The 26345-nt window shown below is 38.0% G+C and overlaps 1 protein-coding gene across 2 annotated transcripts in view; it reads left to right on the forward strand.

The window, feature by feature from the left end:
• The window catches only part of WDR33 (WD repeat domain 33), a 66482-nt gene that overhangs the window by 12396 nt on the left and 27741 nt on the right, over nucleotides 1-26345 (forward strand). For both annotated transcript variants that reach the window (XM_066326066.1, XM_066326065.1), the window contains exons 2-7: nucleotides 3765-3983; nucleotides 5713-5781; nucleotides 6225-6329; nucleotides 6961-7056; nucleotides 7532-7683; nucleotides 9465-9562. In XM_066326066.1, the coding sequence (XP_066182163.1) occupies nucleotides 3780-3983; nucleotides 5713-5781; nucleotides 6225-6329; nucleotides 6961-7056; nucleotides 7532-7683; nucleotides 9465-9562 (724 nt within the window). In that variant the 5' untranslated portion in view covers nucleotides 3765-3779. The remainder of the gene's footprint in view (nucleotides 1-3764; nucleotides 3984-5712; nucleotides 5782-6224; nucleotides 6330-6960; nucleotides 7057-7531; nucleotides 7684-9464; nucleotides 9563-26345) is intronic.

The raw sequence follows: 26345 nt of genomic DNA on the forward strand, positions 1-26345 counted from the left end.
TTGGTAACATTACTTTCCAGAAACAATAAAGTGAAAGGTGACTTATGCCAGATGTTGGAAACAGATTATGCTGTTGCTTCTAATTGTGTGAATTAAGGAAAATACGGTTCCTTCCATTAAAACTCCTGTTGATGGACTCTAAAATAAAGAAAAAGTTTGGTACTTTGCTTAAAATAGGAAATGGGATGTTACTACACTGGATTGCACAGTGTCCTCTGATATTTGTTTGCATGTTTCTTGCTCACATTGGCAGTACAAAAGGAGCCTTAGGTAATAGACGTGCTGAATTCTGACATGGTGTTCATAAAAAAGATCTTAAGGAGAGTTTGCTGAGGCTTTGGTTTGTCCCAGCAAAGGACCAAGAAGGATACTGATAAACATTAAATGGGTATATTTTTCTGACTCCGGTAAAGGTCTTTGGGAGAAAACGCTCTGGTTTCCTGTGATAATTGTGTGCCAAAACCACTTCTAAAGCTGCTTTGTTTGGAAGCTTCACTTGGTGTATATATGCAGTAATGTATGTACACACACTTTTTTATATAGCTCTTCATAGATTATATACTGGTGAAACACACACATGACGTCATGAATATGTTATATGGATAAAGCGTAATATTTGAAGCAATTATTAGAAGAAAATGATCCTAAGCAGCTGGATAAACAATACTTTTCTCAGAGTTTGTAAAGGAAGGCAGAAGACTTTTTGTGACAAGAGGCAATGATCTCAAAAATTGAAGAAACAGAATATAAATGCTTCGGTTTTGTGATCCTGTGCCATTCTCCCCTGTCATGTTGTAACGGTGGTGTCCCTTACTGTCTTGTCAGAATCATGAATGTGGAAGGATCTGTAGGCATGAAGAGGTGTAATGAACGTGTTTATCCCTTTGGTCCTACATTTTGCTTATGTGAATTGCACCTTAAGTGAAGGTTGTTTATGCTGATTTAAGCTAGACACTGGTTGGACTCACCCACAATTGTTGCAATCTAAATTAACCCATATCACACTTAATGCTGTATTTACCATCGATGGCAAATGCAGAAAATTTCTTCAGCAGATATTTTTTTCCTGGAACAGGACAATAAAGTATTAACTTGCTGCTTTGTTGTGTTTCTCTAAAAAGGGGTTTTGGGGATGTAATGTTTTCTTGCAAATATAGCTGGTCACATTTTTTTTGGAAGCCCCAACATAGATCTTTTTCTGCATTCTTCATCTCAGTTCTTGACTGAGACCAAAATTGCAAAAGTAGGCAATTTTTACATTGCCTATTACATAGTGTAGATGTGAGGTTTTGTAAAAACAGCTTCTTCCCTTTGGTTTAGAGCACTGGTATAAGGGAGTGTCAAACTTCAGAGTTGAGAAAGAATAGTACTGGAAATCTCTTCTGGGTTTCTGGGGCTTCTTGTGGCGCGTTGTTGGGTTTTGTGGGGTTTTTTCCTCTGACTGTTGAATAACTAACTACATTTAGGAGACTTAATGGAGTTGTATGTTCAATGCCAGCTTGTTCTGCTCCTTTGAAGAAGCCACTTTCTCTTTTATCTATATAACAATAAAATTTTTCTTTTGTTACTTAACACTTGAAACCTTCTTTACAATAGTTTGATCTTTCCTGCCAAATTTTAAGAGAATTCAAGATGGTGTTAGAGGAGCTTGTAATTCTTGTGTGAGAAAGTTTGGATACTTTGAGGCAACTTGAATGTTGTGGTAGCTGCGTGTTCGGGTGGTTGTGGGGTGGGAGTTTGTGAAGAAAATCAGACACATGGGGTCTGATGTGACCACCTGGAGGCCTGGAATGGGGCAGCTTTGAGGCAAATGAGCCTTCCAGCCACCACGTAAGGGTTTGTTTTTTGAAAGCTGTTCTCTGTTTCCCCCATCTTCATTCCAGTTACCGAGTTAGTCTAATAAGATACTGCACCTGCCCAAGGTGTTAAATGTCCTTACCCCATTTAAGGAGATGTGCTGGTTTAGTTAGAACTTGTCTTGAATGGAGAATAGTTGTGCTGTCTTCAGTGTGGAGTTGTTTGTGTAGCAGGAGCTGGCTGCTGTAGGTAGCTTATTTTATTGGTGGCTGTCACACTTGGTTAGCAGCAAAAGCAGAATGGAAGTCCTGAGTTTGCAGAGCTGTTCCTGCTCTGTGCCAGCAAACTGCCTTATACTTAAAGGGCAACCTGCTCCTAGTGTTAGAAAGAACCTCTTAAAAAGAATCAAACTCTGCACTGCTTTTAAACAGTCTCTTGTATCTAACATTTCTATCTTAGCTTTCTTTTGCTACTTAAAAAGGGAAATGTTTTTGAACTACTGGGATCAAAAAAAGCGAGATAAAATTTCAAAATCGGCAGTGAAACGACTTCTCAGCTCTTTGAAATTGAGGATACCAGTATTTTGACTACTTAAGAAAGTACATTCATGAGTTTAAAAGTGGATTATGTATTTTTTAAAAAAGAAATCAGCTATTTCTTTTTATTACATGCACTTTGCTTCTATGTAAGCACTTAACCCCTTGTCCAAAGGAGAGTTCCTAGGCAGTTTTGAATTCCCTTGATGACAGTGCTAGTTTCTTTTGGTTAAAATGTTTTCCAAAGTGAGTTTGTGATGTGGGGAATAATATGTTCAAAATTAAGTTTGACCTTTCATTGGTTCAGCATGTGTCAGTGCTTAGTCTCAAGGTAGTATATACTTTAAAGACTGCAAATATTGTAGTTTTCAGCTCTGAAGGAGTTGCTATGATCTCACAATTTAAGGATTTCTTAGACTGAAAAATGAGGTTTTACAATTATTTCCCTCTGTCAGAAAAAATCTGAATATTGAAATTTTTCTCCGTCCCTCACGTTTTCTTAACATTCTCAGTGAGTCTTAGTTATATTTACTAAACCTTGTTAAATGTGTAATTCATTTATTTTGCATCACAGAATTAAAAATATACCTGCAGGTAAAATGTGATCTTTGGTTCATTAACAAGAAGTCGTGTGAAAGTAGTATAATTTTATTTTTAGGTCATAGAATAAGGTATTGAGTCAACATTTGATAACTTTTTCTCTTTCAATAGCTAAATTAATTTATGATTAATGTGATGTTTACTGATTTTTGTACTGGATCTGAAATATCATCTGTTGAAGGTTCTTGCTATTTCTTGCATTTATTTATACTGTTTTACTGAGGACATTCTTTTCCTGTACATTTTTAGTTTAGGGATGGGAATGCAAACTTAATAGTGATGTATTTCAAAAGAGAATTCCTCCTGGTGGAGAACAAAAGCATTTCCCTGTCACAATAGGACACAAAATAAAGATGCTTGACTCCAGTCAGAAGGCAGTAGAAATCAGAAGGCTTTATTTACAATTCATTCAGCCCTTTTATTACATGCTGTGCTAAGACAACATGTTACTGGTCCATAGGACTGACAGCTCTCCCATTGGCTAAGTAACACAAATAGCAAACAGCACCTGTTGTTATGGGAAAGGAATATTGTTTACACAAGGTTGTTTTGGGAAAAAGAAAACTGTTGAAAAGTTTCCTTTGAGAAGAGCTAGCTCTTCTAAAGCTCAGATAATACCGAGCTCACATTTCCCTGTTTTGATATTAGTGAATAAAAATAATTATTCAGAGGAATCCCCGCATGTTTTTTTGCCTAGAAACAATAATTTCTAAGGCTGTGACTCATCCTGCTACCCTTAAGTTAGGGGCGGTGCAGAAGTCATTGTTGTCTGAAGGTGCTGTAGGGATTTCTGTCCTCACATGTGCTAAGGCAGCGTTTCCCTGTGTGCAGCCTCCGGCCGCAGCCATGGCCACGGAGATCGGCTCCCCGCCGCGCTTCTTCCACATGCCGCGCTTCCAGCACCAGGCGCCGCGGCAGCTCTTCTACAAGCGGCCCGACTTCGCCCAGCAGCAGGCCATGCAGCAGCTCACCTTCGACGGCAAGCGCATGAGGAAGGCTGTCAACAGGAAAACCATCGACTACAACCCTTCCGTCATCAAATATTTGGAGGTCGGTGCATGAATGATCTGGGTTTATTTTAAAATTCCTGATATTTGGGATTCTGCTTTTTCAGTTTCCGCAGAGCAGTTTGGAATGCTGGGAGATCTGCTGCTGTGTTTTTGACCAAAATTACAAATGCTTGTAAATTTGGTGTATTGTGACTAAAAAGGGGAGGTTGAGCGTTGGCGAGAAAACTGCATGTGTTGTGTATTTTGTGTGTGTTGTGTATTTTGTGTAAATACCCGCTTTTCTGTTTTGTCTTGAAATTCCAGGTTGGTGTGCAGTTGAGTATCTTGTGTAATGTTCCGACTTTTCATAAAAAACAGATTATAAATAATGTAGTTGTTCTTATTTTTGTTTTGATATAGAAATTTCCCAAAATGGAAGATGAACCATTACCCCTTTCCCTCCAAAAGCAGGGCACTAAAAATGTTTTCTCCTAATTTTACTAAATAGCTCTTCAGCTTGCGGTGTGGCCTCTGAAAATCATTTCTATACAGTTAAGAAATAGAGAAAAACTTAACATTTAAGTTTTATGGAATAAATGTTTTGGAAAAAATGCTTATTTAGTTCACCTGATGGGATGGCTTTACTTAAATATAATTTTCTGATCCAAAGTTTACTCTATGAGTACTGGATGTTACTCTGTAAGAAATAGAATGAAATCTAAATACTGGCGTTGTTGCAGCTGCAAGAGCAGCATTGCAAAAACATAATGAAATTATTCCATCTGCTATGGCCAGTGCATGGTTATAGTTTGTAGGTGTTAACAGTTAGAAGGTTTTCTTACTGTTTAATCCATTATCTTCTGAGATCTATTCAAACATCAGACATTTTGAACACTTTCTTATGTTTCAGGAATGCTCCAAAAGATACTATTAGTAGTGGACTATTCTAAAACACTGGAACCTTTTTACTGTGGCAGGAATAAGCACCCTCAAAATTCTGTTTATTAAAACAGTAACAACATACCAAAAAAAAAATCAGATCTCAGTCTGCTGGCTTCAATACAATGATTTAATGTGGTTCTAACAAAAAAAAAAAAACCCTAACCAAGCAAATAAATCATTTGCTCTTGGCTTAAAAAGTTGTAGCGAACTGTAATGATGCATACTAGGAATATTTTACCTAGAATTATAACTTCTTTCCAGTACATGCACAGATCCGAATTACTGGGGTCTATGGCACAAAGCTGAAATAAGTAATTTAATTCTCAGTTCATGAGAAGTGTTTTTGAAGAGCTTTTGTTTGACAACTCACAGAATTTAACTAATTGAAGGCATTGTTATCCCTTAGTCTTCTAAGTTTCAGCCATTTAAAGGCATTGTCTTTCTGCTCGGGCTGCAGAAGGTCCTTGTGTAGTTCATGGTGCTCTGTGGATGTCATGGGGAGTTCATCAGTGCAGCTGCTCAGGGTGTCAGTTCTTGTCCTGAGTATAAAGCTTTGACACTGGGCAGCAGAGTACCACAATAATGCTCCGTATTACACAGGGCTGCTACTTTCCTAGAGTTGCTTCATTCTGATGAAATTAGCACTTCAAACATTCCTGACTCCTTTTCTTGTAGAGTGTAAATTCCACATGTTCCTTTTCTTGAGTCCAAAGTCTTAACACAGTTCATTCCAAAGTCCTTGGAGCACTTTAGAATTTCCCACACAGGATCTCCATGTATTTCTTATTCTCTGTTATTTAACAATGAAGTACAATGTCATGAACTAGGATTTGTTTTCTTCTTTCCAGAATAGAGTATGGCAGAGAGACCAACGAGATATGCGAGCGATCCAGCCTGATGCAGGATATTATAATGATGTAAGTAAAATTTTCTTATTCACTGAGAAGTTGTGAGAATAAAATTTGCCCAGAAAACAGGAAGAATTCTGCATATCAGCTGAGGTTATTTTTGTATCTGCAAAAAGCCTTAAAGCTGTGAAGAGTATCTTCAGCCTGCATTACTTTGTTCCGTTGGAATCCATGTCCACAAAGGGACTTTAAAGTTGGACAGGCTTTTAATTTCTGTGCGTAAGAACTTGCGTGATGCACTGAGGTTGCAAAGCTGCTCTTGGAGATGCTGTTCCTGGGTATTTGAGTTGTTAAGTCATTCAGACTTCGAAACACTTCTACCAGCTTTCTTCTGGTGATATCCCTGCAAATGACAACCTTGGTTTTCCAAAATTGGGTTTCTAGAATGTGTTCTTTTCTTGAAGTTTCTGATTTAAATGTCATCAGTAAATCTTTTCTTTCTTCTTTTACAGTTGGTCCCTCCTATAGGAATGCTGAACAACCCCATGAATGCTGTGACAACAAAATTTGTTCGAACATCTACTAATAAAGTAAAATGCCCAGTGTTTGTTGTGAGGGTGAGTACAGTGTTGGAATTACTTTGTTGTGTTGTCTTAATGTAAATTAGACTGATTCTTCAAGGTGGTAGTTAAAGCATCTTTAAATAAAAATAGCATGTGCAGTGCATGGATACTTCTGTGCCCAGTCTTTCTATGGAGAGCTTTAGGAAAATAAATGGTAAGGTCTGAGTACACAAGAGTTCTTGCTCTGAGTTTGGGATGCAATTCCCGCCTTCCTCATTACGTTTCAGAGAGCTGATACGTCTTGACTCAAAACAAAGAAAATTTGGTCTCTGTGCTGTTTGAGTCTCATAGCAGCTTTTAACAACTTTTCCACTATTTTCACAAGTATTGTTTAGCATGGATATTGTGTGCTAGAAACGCATTGGTTCCAGTAAGCTCTTTCCTGTCTACAAACAGAGTTTTTCATTGCTTTTACAATGGGCTTTGTCCTTTTCAGTTGTTAGAAAATCAAAACTCTGTCTTCTGGCACAGTTCTGCATTTTTGCCTTCTTGCATCCTCTAGAAAGTCATTCAGTAGCTTCCATTTCCACAGAGTCCTTGAAGAACCTCATGATTTATTTGGAGAATTGTGAAGAAATATTTGAATGTTATATTTGCACAGTTTAGTTAAATGTTTCTTTTGCAGTGGACTCCTGAGGGGAGACGCTTGGTCACTGGTGCATCTAGTGGGGAATTCACTTTATGGAATGGACTGACATTCAATTTTGAAACAATATTGCAGGTAAAGTAATCTGTCAAGTATTTTTTGTATTTCCTTGAGGTCTTGGAGCATGTTTTAGGAACACATCTTCACCCTGTTCATCGTGGGTCTGTTGTCTTGAGTGGTGATGGGAGCCTTAGAGGTCTTCTAATCTGCTCTGATCCCATGTCAGGCCATGGCTACAGGCCATTCACATAAATGCTTCTCATTCCACCTCCATCTGCTATATTAACTGTTCTCAAGAATGTACTATGAGTATTTGTAATAATAAGGAAACACTTTGGAAACAAAGTGCAAATACTCTTGCTATTTAGAAGACCACTGTGTACAGAGTAAGGGATTTTTTCCCCCCTGAACATCTTGAATGTAATTGGATCATCATTGTTCTCATTTCCTCATTGCAGCTGTTAAGTCAGAACTTTAGTAACTTCAGTGTTTGTGTGGATCAGACAGTATTTGAATGTGTTTGCTAGAAGTTCTGTTTCTGAATTTGCAGGCTCACGACAGCCCTGTAAGGGCTATGACTTGGTCACACAATGATATGTGGATGCTGACAGCAGACCACGGGGGATATGTGAAATACTGGCAGTCCAACATGAACAACGTCAAGATGTTCCAGGCACATAAGGAGGCGATTAGAGAGGCCAGGTTTATACACAATATACCATTTTCTGTAGTACCTATTGCCATGATTAGACTGTTCTCTAAGTGTATTCTGGGTGCAGAAATGCATGGGTTCTGTCAGATTCTGGGAAACTTCCTGCACCACATAAACACAGTATTTCCTTTTGTTTCCACATTCTCACCGTTTTGCTGGCACCTTTCTGAATTAGTATTGTCCCAGTATCCGCCTCTGCAATATGTTAGAGATGTATTTGTCTGCCGCATTTTGCACTGGTATTCTTTTCATTTTTATATGGTGACGATGTGTATCAGTTATTCCTTTTTATACGCACTGTGTAAGACGACAATTTCATTCCAAATAAAGAATTCAGTCTTTAATAATCTAACCGAATAAAATATAAAGCCTTCAGAAATAAAACACCTGCATAGTTCTCACAAAATAATAAAACACTAAATAAAGTGAAGAACTGCTTGGCTCGGTGAAGCCAAGACTTCCAGTAATACTAAATACCCACGCAGACTGTCACATACAGAAGTCTAATGTTAATACTGAATGGGTTCTTCAAGCTTGAAACTGTAAGGAAGCCATTGAAAAGAAGATTGTAGGATATTCACTTGGTTCAGTGTTGATGCCTCAGTTGTGCAAATGTCTATATAAAAATCAAATCTAAAGTGATACTTACCAGTAAGATGTAAATGAAGGGTGTTTCTAGAGCAAACCTGCCTATAATTTTTAGTAAATGTTTTTAAAGTAAGCCTGAAGAGAAGCTGCAGATCCCAAATGGCTCTAAAACAGTGTTTCTTTGGGTTCAGGTGCTGGCCCTTGGTGATAAAGGTTCACTGCCACAAACTCTCTTTCCACTAAAAGTCACCATTTTTCTTGGTAGGGTGCAGCATTTTCTGCCAGAGCTTGGTTATGAGAAGTGCTTACTTTGGATTCAGTTACTGTCTGACTATCATGGCCCTGCACTGAATTTCTCTGATGCTTTAGGCCCTTTCTTGATCATAAAGATCTAGGATTTCACAAGGGCTCCCTCGTGGTCTTTCACTGCACCAGAAAGAAAGTTGAGTGCCTGTCAGTTGTTGGAGATGTTCTGGCCCTATTCACATGGTTAAATAACTCCTTGCTTTTCCAGTGACTTTTCATCAATCAATGTTAACTGCTGAATCTGGAAGCTGCTTATGTGTCCGTAGTATTCTTTCCATGTTGTTGGTGGGATGTAATAAGAGGGGTGTTTCCAATTTGCTCTTATAAGTAGTATGTTTGTTTTATATAGGTGGGGTGTGGGGTTTTTTTTGGTTTTTTTTTCCCCCCACAGTTAAAACAAGTAGCATTTTCCTGTAACCAGCTTTCCCTTATTTTTTGCTTCTCTGCTGCAAAGCACCTGTGGCTGAAGAGTTTTTTCCTAAGAACTGTTCTCATGTGCTTCTATGCAGTGTCACTTTCTTGTGGTATTACCAAACATGAAAATCTAGGGTGACAATTACCAAAGCATATTGATGTTGCTTCTCATCCTGCAGAGAAGGCACTACGATGTGCAGTCACAGATAGGAAGGTGCTAAGAATAAATGACATTTTTTTCCTCATTTGACAGGGGACTGCAGTGCAATCGTAATCCTATGCTAAATTCATGTCTTGTGGTGAAGTGCCGTTTGGCAGGCACTGTATTCACTTAGAAGTGCCTATGTTCAAATGCCTCCTTCAGTGTATAACACGTTACAGTATAATTTTGCCCTGTCTGAGAAGCATAGATAATCTGTTAAATGCTGACTTCTTTCCCCTGCTGTGTGTCTTCATGTAACAGTTTCTCACCCACGGATAATAAATTTGCTACATGCTCTGACGACGGCACTGTTAGAATCTGGGACTTTCTACGTTGCCATGAGGAGAGAATTCTTCGAGGTATGTGTACCAAAAGTACTGATTGGGGTATTTCAAGAGGGGGAAAACATTTTTTTTTTTTTAAACTAGGTGTTCACAATATAGAAGTATCAGCTTGTCTACAATTTTTATCTTAATGCTCCAAACAAGTTTCTGTTTGGCTGCTGCTATAGGTGCCTTAAATTCAGAGAGGCTGCAGTTCAGTGGATAGAAGAACATTTTACTGCTCCTGATTAGGTAAAAACAGGTGTTTCTGGGTCAGGAATACATTTATTTTTTCTTCAGAGCTTAACCTTTGTGGCAGCTCTTATTCCAGAACATGCATCATCATGCAGAGGGTTCCATTCTTTTCACAGGCATGACTTCCATTTTGATTTCTTCAGAGGTGAGGTAGTAATTTCTCGTTCCTTAAGAGGAAGAGAGTATTTAAATAGAGAAAACAGGTAAATTTTGATCACATCATTTACAGCACAGGCAAATAATCCTAGCTATGTAATTAGGTTTCTGTCCAACCTGTATGTACACTAAATTCTGGTGCCTTTCCACTGGCCTTCTTGAGCCTTTCTCCTTCTCTTGCTACAATCCTAATGAGCAGCAACAGTAGTTTCTGACAACTGTTCCTTTTTTGCAGAGATTTAATAAGAGAATATATTAAAAGACTGAGACTGAGGGCTGTAGATTTGCAAATAATCTGTAAAGAAAGTTGGGAATAAAAACGTGGGCTTTTACTTCTAGGTGTGTGAGCTTGTTCAGTGCTTTCGTAAATTAAGGATTTTTTTTCTTTTAATCATGCCTCCAACTTGGACCTGCATTCCATATTTTATGAATTAGAGTTTCTTTTGACTCTTAAGGTCTCCTCTTGTTTTACAAGCATCTCACTGTTAAACACCACTGCTTTGCAAAGACATTGAGCTTTGGCATTATTGCAGTGAGGATATTTTAACATATTTAGCATGTGCCCATAGACATTATGGTTAGGTGTGTTCTTTGCAGGATCTGGCAAACAAATTTCTAGGTTATATAATTTACACCTGGTACTCTGGAAGGCCTCAAACAGATTTGGGACTGTTTCACTTGATACTTTGTAAAGAAAATCTGCCCTCAACATATACATACCCTCCTCCAGGTATGTATTAATAACCATGTGGAGGAAATAGGGATTGCCTCCATGCAGAATTGTCAATGTTGTAAAAATCCCTCCACTTCTACATTCCTTCCTTCAGTGTTCTGTGTAAAGTAGAAGAGCGTTTCATTCAGGCTGTAGAGAGCAGAACTTGAACTACAGTTTCTTCTGTGACCCTGTGTATGTTAATCTTTGATTGTGAGTAGACCTCAGATAGAATTATCCTATAGTTTCTTAGTTTATCCATCTCAATATTCAATTCTTAGTTTGCACATAATTCTATAAAGAGTACATTTGCTTCTCCTTATATTATCTAACCACAATACCCTTCACCTTTCATGTAAGTTGGAAGTGGTTTGAAACTTTAACATCTCTGGATAAAATGAAGCAGGACAGATGATGCCTTGTTTCCACTGTCAGATAAGCAAAAAAAGGGCACCAAACCCTAACCTCAACCCAAAGAACACCAGCAAAAAAAAAAAAAAATTCCCCTCCCCCCCCCCCCCCCCCAGCAAAACAATACCCAAACCCCTGATTGTTTGGGAGGATATCTCTGCAAATATACAGGTTTGATTTGGCTTTGGTCTCTAAGACTGGTTTTAAATACGGTCAGTAGAGCTGATGGATAACATAATTCTCTTGGTGGAAAATACAAGCATTCACTCTCCTATTTGGAGCTTAGTGCTTATGGCTTTAGGTTACTGATCTTCAGCTTTTGGCTTCTCTATGTGCATTCTGCTTTTATATAGTTACAAGTGTGACCTGTAATGCTTCACTGAGTACATCCTTCCAGTTGTGTAAATACTCATGCCATTGCCATCCAGTTAGTGATCTGTAAATTAAAATTTTGGTGCCACTGTGTCAAAAGGATTTTATGTACTTTGTTTAGTTCAAATACAATGCAGGGAAATTACTTTTATTTCCTGCTTTTACACATCATACAGCTGTTCTGGATGATACTGGTGCTGTGAAGTTGAAGGAGTTCTGCAGTGTCCTTTAGGTGCAGAGTTTCACATCACATGTTAGTGTTCTTTAAGTTGTCACACAGAATGATAAAAATCAAATGTAATTACTAGTTTACAGTCAGACGTATTAATTAAAAAGATCAGCACTCACAGGGATAATATGTCAATATACTGTTGTTCTTGATGATTTTTCAACAAATTAAGGAACATACTTTAAGAAACAGATTTGAAGATTCTAATGGTAAGGCATGCTTTTAAAGCAATTCTGTAGAAAGCATTAAAGTTACTGGGATTAGGTTTGCTGATAAAAAAAGTAAAAATAAATTCCTTAGACTTATTGCAGGTGATTTTGTTTGCACTGGAGCAAACTAATATTTATTCCTGTTGTTTATTGAAATGGTTGCCTGAAGCAGCAATTCTAGACTTTCCTTTTGAAGAGTATTGGAAAAACAATCGAAGTGGTAAATTACATAAGATGAATTCTTAAGGTTTTCCTGCAGTTTCTTCAGCTGTCTGGAATAGGCTACACGTTTTTCCAGTAGTTTAACCTGTGAATACATGGGCTGCATGAGATACACTTACTAACTGTATCCACTTGCCTTTATCTCCTCAAAGTGAAGAGAAACAGGACACCCTCCAGGGTTCTTTGTACCTTGCACCAGAGGTTCTTAGTCTCATTCCTTCAATCTCCAAGTTGCTTTTTGTGAGCCAGGTTTTCACTGCTTAATTTTGCTTTGGCTGTTGTTTCTACCACCATAGCTTTCCAGGGCACAGGAGGGGGAGTTTGGGCATTTTGTTAGCAGTACATGCAGAATTATCAGGTTCCTTTTAATACCCTAAAGAAATAAGTAGGATTAAAGTCTTATTTTCTTGCGGAACCATCTTTAAATAATTCTAGTGGATTATCTTGGAAGAACTTGTAGGTGGGGGAGATAGCACTGCCCTTGCTTCCCCACAGCTCAGGTACTGCCTGGCTTTTCTCTTGAGGTAGAGCTGCTGTGGCTCTGATTTTGCACCAGTTGCTTTTCACCTGTGTGAATTTCTGTCATTTCACAATCTGGATGATGGTAATGAGTGCAGTTTAGTCCACTTGCTAAAATAAATAGGTAGGAAATTTACTGATGTTAAAAAAATGTTGTTTTAAAAATAATATATGGAAAACAGGCTATAGTATAGCAACATTTTATTTTCATGACAATAATCCTTCCTCTGAAAGGCATTTCCAGTAAAACGCTCTCAGATCTTTTGTCTTAACTATTCCAATGTTATTCCAATGTTGTTCCAATGAAGTTAATACTGGGAACATTTCTGTAAGAACATACACATGGGTGGCTTTTAATAACACTAAAAACATCTACTGAAAAACTCTGCAGGACAACATTCATGTCCCTTTATTTATATGAGAAATTAATGCTGTTGCTGATTTTTACTAGTGTATCTGTGCTGACGTATCCCTGAGAACATTCTGCGTAGGTCATTAATAAACATATGATTCCTTATTATTTCCAGCATGACATTGTGGGCTAGGAGGCTACAGATAGATTTTGGATTTTTCAATTCCCCTTCCCTTTAGATTTTTCTTCTCCTTCCTATCACAATCACCCAGAATCCAGTAGAAATGAGTGCTTGGGAGGACTTAATATTTTCATTCTGAAGTGTAGATGAGCTCAGTATTCCCAGGATTTCAAAGGTTGCCTGCTTTAAATAGGTCTTTTGGGGAGAGGATGACTCCACCCAGCTCTCTAAAGGATGATATAATCGATTCTTTTTAAAATACTTTATAGATACATTTTTCTAGTTTCTGTCTCTAAAATAAAATGATACATTGAACAATCTTTGAGCCAGTGTAGACTTGACAAAACATTTGTCTTAGCCTAATTCAAACAAGTAAAGGTCATCAAGATTTCATTGTATTCTGCCTGGATTTGAAATGTGCAATTTTTAACAACATCTAATTTTGAACACTATTACCTACAAAATAACATGATGTTTGTGTCTGCAGAAGTCACAGTAATCGCAGTAAACAGCCTTTTCATCTGCTTACAGGTTCTGAAAAAGTGTTTCTACTTCTGTTCATACTGAAATAAGTGAGGGATTTATTCCTTCCTTCTCTTCCATTTCTTAATCTTTATTAACAAATAATGTACCCTTGAGCTGTTTGAATCTATTGTATAGTTTGTATTCTCTGCACTTTCTGCCTGAAAGGGAAGGATCTCTTCAGAGTTTTTTTTCTTCAGTCAAATAGCAAATCCTATACTTAATTTAGACGTGAGTTCCGTAGGTAAAAGGATCCTGAGGACCAGAACTACATCTTCAGCTTGGTCCCTCACTTCTAAACTTGCATTATTTTCCAGCTCTTAGCCACAAAGCAGGTATTTCTAAAACTGTTTCCTTTTCTTGGAGTATAGTTGAACTGTACATTGGATCATTTAAAAGAAAAAAAAAAATCCTAACACTTCTGTTTCCAACTTTATTACCCTTATATGAGGTTGGGTTTTTTCCCCATTCTCCCAGAAAGAGAGAAAACTTAGCAGAAATGCATGCATGTCAATACCATGTTTCTTGTAAGGAGACCTATTTTTTAAACCTTTAGGGTTTTTTTTTTTTGTGGGGATTGCTTCTTTAGACTGTTGGGATTTCAGGTATATTTGAAATGGCTTCTAGTCTATGGATGCATCCCTGCATGAATATTAGAAGTTTTTTACTCAGAACAGAAGCTCAGGATGAGATGAGACCTGACTGACAGTGGCACCAACCATATCAATGTAAAGAAGGCAAGTCCTTGAATTTTTGAACTTAAAAAGGTGATCTGTTTTGGAATGCTGGTGTTGGACCAGCTTGGTCTCCTCTTGGTGGATTTTTTTGTTTTCCACCGGTATTGCAGGTCTCTGATCTTTGTCAGTCTTTGTTGCCAAAGCTGAGCTGGGGCTGGGGGAGGGAAGTGTTGCAGCTGAATTAGTTGAGGAACAGCAAATGGCTGTGCTTTTCATGTGCATTGGGCACAATAAATGTTAAGGAATCGATGTTACTAGTGAATCTGGGAGAGGTTTTTTTTTCCCTACACAAACAGGAGAACTTGCACAATCTGTGATGCAGGAGCCCTGTTCTGCTGCTCATGTTATGCCAGTAGTCCTGCTGCTGCTCCTTTGAATTTTTTTATTTTTTTTTTTTTTTGGTGGGCTCTTCATAGTCTCATGCACTTTTCTCCTCTCATTAGGCAATGTATCTGCCTTTATGAGATTGAAAGTTACAAATCTGGTATATAATTTCCTGCTTCATAAATGGAAAGTATCACATAACACATATTTCCCTAGCATCTTTCTCTACACTTTGTTCAGAGTTAAGTGGCATCAGGGATTTGGAGTGTGAATATTTATACCCTTTCCTGAGCTTGCAGCTAATTTCAGTTACTGCTGCTTGTTAGGATGGTGGTATAACCTACATTAGCTGGGAAGAATCCCATTTCTTGCCTGAGGGTGCTAAAAAGTGTTCAGGTGTCATGTGGTAATTCAGCATTATTCCTGGTAATGACTTTCAAGACTGAAGTGCATTGGTTTTCTCTGGACAGGAAACTTTATTGAAATAACCACTTCTGTATGTGTTAGAAGTAAAAATCCATCTGAAAGCTGAGAAAGTACCCTGCTGTATTGACTTATATCAGCTTTCTATTTGTGAAGTATTCTGGATTGAGCAAAAATTTGGGGTTGATCCACTACATTGATGTGCTTGATTTTTGTGATTAAAAGATGGTGATAAGGTGATAACTTCAGGTTTTTGCTCTGTTTCCTAAAACAATTCCAGGAGAATTAGAGGATTTTGAGGACAGCTCTTGGAGCTGGTTGCACCTGATATACCTCAAAACTGTAGTTCATTTTGTGAGTATTCTGCAGCATACTAAGTCTCTTAAAGTTCTGATTCTTGTCTAGAATCAATGTTTTGAAAATCCTGCAGAATTAATAGGAAATACATAGAATTTTTAAGGAAGGGGTGAAAGAGATCACAAGACATTAATCACAACACTGTGTAATAAAGAAGTTATACTGCGCGCTTCTGTCAAGGCTTTTCATGAGACAAGAATGAAGAGACACTGTGCAAGAAAGAGATTATTTCAGATGCAACTTGGAAATATTTTCATCCCTTGAAATTGTCCTGAAGCTGAAAGTTACACAATCACTCACATTAAGCCTAAGGGCAATTTTTACACTGGTATTTGTACCCATCTCTTCTGTTAAACTTGGAGGAATAATGAGAAACCGTAGTGTTTCCCAGGACAGCCAATTCTCAATGCTGCTGAAATACAGGATGGTTCCATAAGAACTTCTCTGCAATGTTAGGATTTCTTGCCTCTACTTCCTCTTGTGTGTCTGATGATTGCAAGGGGTTGATAAATATTGAACTAGGTGGAACCATTTTTTACAGGTTGTTAGTTATAAGTGCTTGAGGGATGAGAACTTGATTTCCGTCAGTTGTTACTTCACATGGAATGAAACATAATAGTGCACAATACTCTGTGTAGGGGTCAAGATCCACCTGCAGTGAGAATCACGTGCACCTTTGAGCTTTGTCCTTCAGCCCTACTCATGATTGTGGAGGAAGAAAAACACTATCTAAGCAGCTTGCATTGATAATAATGACAAAACCCTAAATTAGGCATTTGAATGCTGATGCTAAGGTGTAACCAGTCTTCCTTTCTCAGCACAAGTGTGGTTGTTGAAAAGGAGACAGGCTGGGTGCCATTGAGGATGGTGGCCTCTGCTCACCAGTATTTGTCATAGCAAAAGTTCTCAAAAAAAAAAATTACCTGGAGCTAACCTTAGGCCACTTATGTTAGTAACTCATCTCTGTTAAAGTCTTTCGTGGATAAATACTCAGAATTGGACACTTCATTAATTAGATTTTTTTTAATGGACTCTTTATTTTCCTGATATACCATTTCCTCAGAGAGCACAGATAAAATAAAGCTCTTTTAGAATAAGTGGTGGAAGTGTTCAGAAAATAGAAAAACACAGCTCTTTGCTGAAAATCCATGTCAGTCCTTAGAAAATTCCCTTGCAGGCTTCTTGATGACACCTGTATGAGTTAAACAAAACTCTCTTATTTATTTAACTTTTATCTTTTCATATCCTCCAGTTACTGTACTAAAAGCTTTTGTGCATCTAGGTAAGCATAAACTGTGCAAAGCATTTGGTATTTTCTTTGCATCATTTCTATTCTACATACTTAAATTATTTCCCATTATTTTTACATTTAGCTCTGTGTGGTATTCTAGGTTTAGTAGTGAGACACTTGACATCAAGTTTTATCGCATGAATAGTATCATAATCCCATATTTGAGATTACATATTCCTAGGGACAGCCAGACCCTGGGAGATGGGGAGAGAGCTTGCGAAATTTTCCCTAAAATACAGTGGCATTTTTTTCATGTCTTTCATAACTGCCTGGCATTAACTTCTTCACAGGAAAGCTGATCCTGCTTGTGATGGATTGCATTTTTAGGAAGACACAGTCAGTATTTTAACTGGGATGTTGCTGAAATGGGATTGTATAGCAGACCAGGAGAACAGGGGTAAATAAGTTTCTGAATAAATCTCTGTGAGAGGTGGCTGGAAATAAGCATAGAAGAAATGTGAGGAGAGTGTGGAGGCTGTGTCAATATGAAAAAACTAACAACAGCTCATGTAAGAATTGAGAAAACCTGGTGACAGTGTGAGTGTGGAGAGGAGAATGACGTGTGTTGGAACTTGGCAAGTCGCACTCCAGGCATTTTGTGAATAATTTGGGGCATCCTCAGTCACTGGATCACGCACTGGAGAGGCAGGGTTTTATGGCTGAGTGACACACATGGACACAAGTGGACAGTGTAAAATGTGCCAAGGGTGTAGATGTGCTAATCTGTGTGGTAATAGTGCCCCTAAAATTTTACATTCTGTGTCCTGGCTTGTAGAGACTCACGTTTGTACTTGAGTTGGAGTAGAGTTAGGAACATGCTCCATATTTGTTCCAAAGATGAAGGTGGAGTGAATCACAGAATATGCTGAGTTGGAGAATTCCCCAAAGAATCATGGAGTCCAGCTCTTTAGTCCTGATCATCCCCAAGGTTTCACACCATTTTCCCAAGAGTATTGTCCAAGCCCTTGTTGAACTCTGTCAGGCTTGGTGCTGTGAGTGCTTCCTGGGGAGTCTGTACCAGTGCTCATTCATCCTCTGGGTGAAAAACTTAACTGGTATCCAGCATAAACCTCTCCTGTCATTGGTCACCAGAGTGAAGGTATCAGTGTCCACTGCTCTTCCTCTCACAAGGAAGTTGCAGACTGCAGAGAGACTATGCAGTCTCTTCCAGAGTGAACAGTTCCAGACTGACCTCAGCTGCTCCCCATATGGTTTCCCCTCCAGACCTTTCACAATCCTCATGGCCTCCTGTGAACTCTGTCTACAACTTAATGTCTTTCTTACCTTGTGGTACCCAAACCTGCCCCCAGCATTCAAGGTGAGGTCAGAGCAGAGCAAGACAGTCCCCTGCCTGGCCTGGCTCCCTGGGGCATGGCTGCTCCTGGCTACCAGGACACCACTGACTCCTATTCAGCTTGCCATGGACCAGGACCCCCAGTGCCTTACCACAGCTGCTCTCCAGCCTCTCTCCACGCCACACACACAGCCAGGGTGGCCCTGTCCCCTATGCAGCATCCAGAACTTGCCCTGGTTAAAGCTCCTGTGGCTGGTGATTGCACAGCTTGATGCTGTTTTGAGTGAAGGAGGGATGCCATCATTCTGACTGCACCTAGGGAAAGCCATCTTTATTAAAATTCATTATCTTGTTTAGTAGTCCCTGTAAAGCAGCGTGGACTTCTTTTTTTCTTCTTTTAAGTTTTGTCAGATTACAGCTCTAAGTATCTGAAAGTGGCTCCTCAGATCTAAGGTTAGCTCTGGTTCACTTCAGCTGGGAATATGGTACATGTGTATGCCTCTGCAGAAAGTAGTTGCCTAGATCAGGCATGCAAGCATGTACTCAAGACTTACTTTCAAAGTCCAGTGCCAGAACTTTTCCAAGAGACTGATCCTTATCTCACAGTGAAAATACAAATTTTCACCTAGTTTTGCTATTCACAGATAAAGCTTTTTGTTGAAAACAAAACACTTCTTGAGGGAAGACATTTTGATTTTTGCTATTGAAACTATAAATGTGTCTTGCAGGTAAAGTAACTTGTGAATTTTTTTTATTTATTCGTATGTTAATTTATAAAGGGAAGGGTTTTTATGATGGGTATTTTTAAAATTCAAAATTATTAGAGCTGTTAAATATCTTAGCATCAAAGAAGCACACCTGTAAGTATGACAAGTGTAACTATACAGGAGAAATCTAAAACTTCTCAAAATATATTTATCTTATAAAAAGTTTCACAGATGAAGTTTGACAATTCTTCTATCATAGGCAGTGTAGGTTACTACTTGTAATTACTAACTCAGTGAAAGCATCTGATATTTCTAGTTCTGCAAAGCATTATTATGATACATTACACAAGCCATCCAGATCAATGCATCAGCTAGTTATTTATATTTTTATATACAATATTTTTCTTAATATTTGTAATACTGTGTATGCATTGATTTTGCCCCGCTGGAGATATGTAGTGAGAGCTATTCTAGATGTAGCTACAGCCACACAGAGAAGTAGTTTTATCATTGCAGATTAATTTGCTGGTGTAGACAAGAACTGCAAGTATTTTACTTATATTGTCATTGAAGACAGAAGGTGATCTTCATCTGGTTTGGACCATTTGAAGAAATTTTGTATGAAATTTTTTCTCACCAAAATTAGTTTTTCAAGGGAACTCACCATGTATGAATATGAGCCTGACCAGAAAAACAAAGTTGACTATAACAGGACTGGAACAGATGCTTCTTCCAAGTCACCAAGATCTTGGAGGGTAAATTCCAAATTTTCATTCAGAGAAAATAAGGAATATATTACCTTAGCTCTTAATATTGGGAAGAAAAAATACCTTTTAGTGAAAAACAACCCCAGCTTTCTGTGTGTGCTGGCAGATGTGTATTTTCTACTGTATGTGCAGTAGGTCTTTTTCTCTGCCTATTTATTTAGAATGAAGGAGAGCATGAAAACATTGTAAATATTATATTAAAATCTTATATTTTAAACTTCATTACTTTAAAAATATCCTCTAAAGAGAGTCATAATAACCTTATAAATTAGTAGCTGTAATACTGCTGTAATAATAAACTATTCTAGTTCTCAAAGGGTAAAATGAATTGATGAAAAAAAATGGAGTTCAGAATCCTGTCTATTATGAGCAGCATATTGCTATGTGCTGCGGAAATCAAGTCTAAAGAATTATACAGTACTTTTACACTTCTTTTTATAGCTGACTTCCTTCTCTCCAGGATAGCCTTATTCAGCTTTGCTTTTTTTCTCAGTGTTAAGATTTAAGGAGTAGCTCTGATACACATTTACAATTCTCAGAATTTGGATACGAAGACCTTAACATTCTTTCTTGCTAAACCCAAAGCCTAGTGCTCCTTGAGATTTTTCATCAGTGGTTGGGGTTCTTTTTGGCTTTGTAAATAATCACTACCCTTAAGGATTAAATAAAAAAATAAAAAAAATCTGAGTGTCATTGTTGGATTCAGTGAAAAGCTGATATTCCACCCCACCCTCCAACATTCTGTGGGAGGCACTTGTCTTGAGGTTGTTGATAGAGTAAAATATTCTCCTTTGGAAAGGAAATTTTCAACATTTTCTAGTGTTTAGAGATATGTGATTAATGTAGAGATGGTATTAGTACATAATTTCTTAAGTACAAGTTTAATCGGAATCCCCAGAAGTTCAAATGTTCCAGATATGTTGCCATTATAAAAATATTATAGTGAAGTTAAATGTTCTAAAAAAGAAAATAGTTTTTTTCCTTTTCTCATCCAGTGGAAAACACATTTAAAAGGCCATTTTCACTACAGAGATGCTCTCTTTTTTTCACCTGTTCTCTTACTAGGGCAGTAGAAGAGTGTGAGAGGTTTGCTTAATTCTAGGGCTTGTGCAGTCTCTGTCCATGGAGGTTTTCAGACTGAACCTGGATAAACCCTTGAGTAACCTGGTTTGACTTCATAGCTTTGAGCAGCAGATTGAACAAGAGACTTCTGAGATTTCTTCCATCCTGACTTACCCAGTGGTTTTGGGGTACTGAATTATACTGAATTGCCCTGTTTTGCCAAACCACTAAAAATCCTACTGATGTAGAATTCAGCTGCCCACCAGCATATATGATATAAGGAAATGATCTTGAGAAGACAACAAAAAATTCTTTTCTTTTTTTTTTTTTTTTTTAGTTTGTTTTTCTGGCAGCTTTTAATATGCTTGAGGAAATGCACGCTATTTGGATTGGAAAGGTTTTGTGTTTAGTGGGTCTTTTTTTAAGAGATGATAAATGTCTGATCATTCCCTAGTAACAAATAGTATTTTACACATTATCATCACTGAAGTTTCAGAACATCCTGTGTCCTACAAGCATTAAAGCTTTGTTGTAAATAAGATGGAAGGTGTGATTGTGTGCTCTCAGTATCTTTGAAGCTGATTATGTAGTAGGTGGGGTAAACCAATACCTACATATATATATACACACTATATATATGTAATTGTTATATTTGCATATATAACTTTTATATAAATATCTATAATGGTCCCAGTGACACATTTTATCACGTTAATACTTGTTTGCTGCTTTCTTTTTTGTTTCAAAATGATGTAGTCTTGAAAAAGACTATACAGCTTTTGTTCTAAATCTCTAAAGCCCATGCACAATTAAATGGAAAGTCTTTGCTTTGAAAGAAAAAATAAGAAGGAAGTAGTGATTTAGGTAGATGCTTTACTCCTTGGACTAGGGCAGCCTAGGTTTATCTGCGTGCATCAGTGTTCCTGAAGCTGCATTTCTCTAGATCACATTCCCAGCTTCTCCAGAGACTGTACATAGATGTGCTGTGTTTACAAAAATAAGCCTTTACATCCAGGTGAAATGGGGTTTAGGCAATCTTTTTTCATCTTTCACCTAAGAGCTGGTCTACAGAGTATATTTCACAGTTCATTCCCACACCTGTTTCATGTCTTGACTGTAATGTCTAAACTAAAATTATTTATTCTCTGAGTTTAAGCATTTTAATAGAAGACTGTGCATTACTAAGTATTATTTTGAGGCTATACTCAAACTTTAAAAAAAAAATTAGGTGTTGTTTTGTCTTAAAACATGAAAAGTGCAGGCCAGATTTGTCTTGATATTTTTACTACAACTAAGTGTAGAAAGGAGTAACCACACATTTCAAAACCTGTAGACAAAATTATCCCATTTGAATTGTAATTAATCAAGGTACAGTTGCACATGGAAGATACAGTCTAGACAGCTATAAATCATATTTCTATATAACATACTCCAATTGTTAGCAAGATATCTCTGTTTTCTAAGGATAAACTGAGTTTGCAGCTTGATAGAGTGCTGGGTGTTACTGCTTGCTGTTTGTGCCTGGTCAAGAAGAATTCTGCCTTTGCTGCCTTCTGGTCTTTCTTACCCATGCATAATTCATATGCAAAAATAGTGTTTTTAATTATACCAAATGATACAGTAAGAGAAAAGAATAGGAGTTTATTCGGTTTTGGCTTTTTAAAGGCCACACCAGCCTTTCTTAAGGACACAGAAACTTGCTTATTTTAAGTCAGCTGATGTTGTTGGATAATAAGATGCCTTTTTCCTGCAGATCTTGCCTTATGCCCTTAAATCTTCGAACAACAACTCTGTTGCTTTCCTAGCAGGAACTGGCCTCCTTGAAGTGGTTGTAAGGTTTTTCTCCTTAGCAATACAAACATTCTCAAAAGCATTATTCTCTTGGCTGCTTAGCTAAATTTAACCCTTAGGGATATTGATAATATTGATGAATATGGATTACTCTTGATTTGCCATTCTCCTTGTGGAAGTCTCTGTTCTCCAGAGACTTCCGAGTGAACACATGGTGTTAACAATTACAAATGTAAAAGCTAAATTCAATGAGACAATTCTTTTATTGCATTTAATTACTCTGTAATTATTCTTTGGAGTTCTTTGGGCGAAGGTAGGTTCTTTGTTTCACACTACTCCTAGTTTGTCAGGAATATCCCTTGCTTCTAAAGGAATGGAGGACAAAAGGATCATTACAGTCACCTACGCAAGCGTGTTGGAGGTGTCATTTCTGTAGTACATATTACATTTGCTGGCAGTTTTAAACAGGGCTTTTCTAAAAATGCAATCAGGAATTTTTGTGCTTGTATTAATTTAGAATTTCTGTGGTCACATAAAAGTGGAGCAGTGGAGGCTTTAAATAGCAGGTGCGCTCCTGCCAGCCGTGTTTGGAGGGATTCAGCCACCCCTTCCTGGCTTGAAAACACATCCTGCCTGCTCACAGGCTCTGCACACACTGCCTGCTGCTCTCCCACTGCCATTTTCTTTTTCCCACATCATGGAAATTCTTCAAGGGTTATCCAGTCTTTGTCCCTAAGAGCACTTAATGTGGGTGTTGCAGTCTGCAATTTCACCATGAGGATGTGTGTTCCTAGTAAGCTTGGGTAGAAATACTGGCAGTTAATCTGTATTTTGCACAATGGTTAAAGGTGAATTATTTCCTGCACAACTCTGTCATCTCAGGTATCATCACTTCCACAGGTGTAGCAGATCATAGTAATTCACTGAAATTCAAAGAAAGTTCTAAGTCATGGGGTTCATTCCACAAAAGTGACTTACTAAGTATTACACGAGTTGTTTTTAACCAATCACACAATATTTATTTACCAGATTAATAACTTGTTCCAACAGAATGTTGGTATTTGAATAAGTTTTAAGTTTTTTGTAAGCTGGAATAATTTACTTGGTAAGTAAGTTTACTTCAACTTATTTTGCAAGTGAGGACTAGGCATGAGACAATTTTTCTGGGAAATACTTAGCAGCAGAAATTATCACAAGTATCTAACAAGCATATTTCATTATTGGTATATGAAAGGGAATAGTGTGGGGAATTTCAATTAGAACTGAATTTGACATAAAGTGCCATATTAAAAATCTTAGAAATTAATATTGCATTTATTATACATGAAGAGTATCAGAATGTTTTTCCAGATGTATCTACTCCTCGCAGTCCTTGCACAGAAAAGACTCAAGCTTTGGAGTGAGAAGGTAATTAATTCTTCAGTTTGTTACAGTCCATGGCTCTCAGATGCCAGTTACTGTGGACTGGGCATCTGCAGGACTGGGAGTAGTCACCCAGTTGGTTCAGGTGACATGTTCTGCTCACCAGATGTTTTGTCGTAATTCTAGTTTCAGTCAACCTGAACAAATTACCTTCTAGTGAAAAATTATAATTTGCACTAGTAATTCTGAAAATCTGTCCCTCTCAAAAGAAAAAAAAAAGTTTAATTCACACAGGAGCAGAAAAGTCTTCCTAAAACTAACTTCCATATAACAAAAACTTGTGTAAAAGTTTACGCATTTATGCATGATAGCAGGAATATTTGCTGCTGCTTTGCCATAGAATGTGTGTCATGCAGACTGCAGAACAGAATCCTCAGTGGTTTCTGTGAGAGGTGCAGCAATTCAAGGGCACAGGAGAGGAGATGAGGGCACTGCTGCTGCTGGACTGATCCAGGCCCAGTCTCCAGCAGCTGAAGCTCCTGTTGTAGAGCTGGGTGTTCCCAGCCTGCTGTACCTGTCCCCAGGGCAGTGCTTGTTGCAGCTGGTCACATTCATGGCACACATTCACATTCTTGTAAAACTGCACCTTGCTAGCAGCAGATAATTCACATGGGGATGTGTATTCCAAAAACAGACCAGCCTCATGAAGCTGTATTCTGTGTACTAAAACAATAACTGTATTTTATTTGCACTGAAAATAAACTGTTGTCATGGGATTATACCTGTTAAAGCTTCTTTTTTTTTTTTTAACTTTTTAAGGTTAAAAATGCACTTTACTCCCCAATACAGAGTTGCTGTGTTAACAGAAATATTAAAAAATCAAAATGTAAATTTGGCACTGCTGTCAGCTTGCATCATTTTGCCAACAAATACGTTTGGGTTTTTTCGGTTTCCTCAGTGGATCACTTCAGTAGCAATTACATGCTCTTACCTTGTCTATCTTAAACAGAAATTATACCATCTTCTCTCATGATAGTCATCTTTCTTTGGTCTATGCTTATGAGACTATGTATGGAAATTTATCTGTGCAAGTGAAGAGGTGACTTTTTTCTGCCTCCCCCACAGCACTGATTCACTTAATCAGTAATTTCATTTTACAGAAGATTTCTGAAGTCCAACTTCCTAGAAGATAAATCCTGCGTTTTCACATTCCTCAGCTTAGCCACAGACATCACACACAGCACCGTTAAATGTGTTTTATTTTAAGAGCACAGATCAATTCCACTCCAGGCAGGCCAGGAGAGCAGCCACTGGCCATGACCTTCTCCTCATTATTTTTGTGCTTAATCTATTTCCTTCCTTCTGCCTCCTATTTCCAAATGTATGCCATCTTCCCAAGAGCACTTGCTTTTTAGCTGTCTCCTGTCTCTGGAGCTTCATATATGGTCCCAGTTCATTGTGGTTATGGGAACTGGTTTGTACTTCCTGAGACTGGAGAGGTATTTTGTAGTTTCTTTCTTTTGGTGTGGCTAAGATGAAAAATTTTGAAACCTACTTCAGAAAGCACTGAGAGAAATCTAGTTCTTTTGGGGAAAAGCTTCTTTCTGAATCACATTGTCCCAGTCTTTTCCGACCTAGTCATTCTGTGATTCTGTAATAGTGTGATATTACAAGCGATAATTACATGCCAGATTTTTTTCTGTTTCAGTTCAAGGTATTCTGTTCACTGGGTGGGATTCTGTCCCAGTAATTTTTCAGCCCCTTTGTATTTCAGTTGCTTGAAAATTGTCCCTTTCTGCTTGAGGTGAGATCCTGTCTGCTCAGGAAGAGCAGTGCTTTGTAACTCAGTGCTGCTTTCTGGCAGTCGTTTATTTCAGTATTTATTTCAGTAGACTTGCTGCTTCCCAGTTTGCTCAGCCTTGGTGGCTGCAAAATGCAAAGAGCAAATTGCATGGCCTCCATCCCTTCTCGGAGCTCTTGCACTTGCTAACTGGAGTATTGACTGACACAAATCTTCTCCTGCAGTCTGTATAAAGTTCGATAATCTTTCTGTCAACCCCCTCACCTCACCCCGGACCTGCTGCTGTTCATGTACTACTGGGAGTATTGTCAGTCATGCAGTTTTTGCCCTACAACCAAAGAAAATAGTTTTCCCACTTTCTGTGTACCTAAATTCAGTATTTCTTTGCTTGATGTTATAGTGGGCTCATAATTATGAGATGTTTTGTAATGGTAAACTGACTGTCAGAAATAGCTTACATGTATTTTTGGCTGACAAGAAGAATAATAGCTTTCCTGCGAAAGTGCTGTCCCTTGAAGTGAGCACCTGGCTGGACAAGTGTTCATCTGGGTCTGGCCAGATGATCATGACTGTCTTTAAAAGTAATTTACTTGACTGACATTTAATAGTGCTTCTCTCAGAGGGATGTTAAAAAGGTAGGAAGCTGCCCTGTCATCTTAACCATGAAAACACACTGAAAGCTGTTTTTCCAGGTAAAGAATATCAGGTTGACTGAAAGATCTTAGTAGTCCTGTGTTGGGTGTTTTTATTAAAAGATTTCTGG

This window comes from Sylvia atricapilla, chromosome 10, assembly GCF_009819655.1.
Source record: "Sylvia atricapilla isolate bSylAtr1 chromosome 10, bSylAtr1.pri, whole genome shotgun sequence".
In the NCBI taxonomy this organism is placed as follows: domain Eukaryota; kingdom Metazoa; phylum Chordata; class Aves; order Passeriformes; family Sylviidae; genus Sylvia; species Sylvia atricapilla.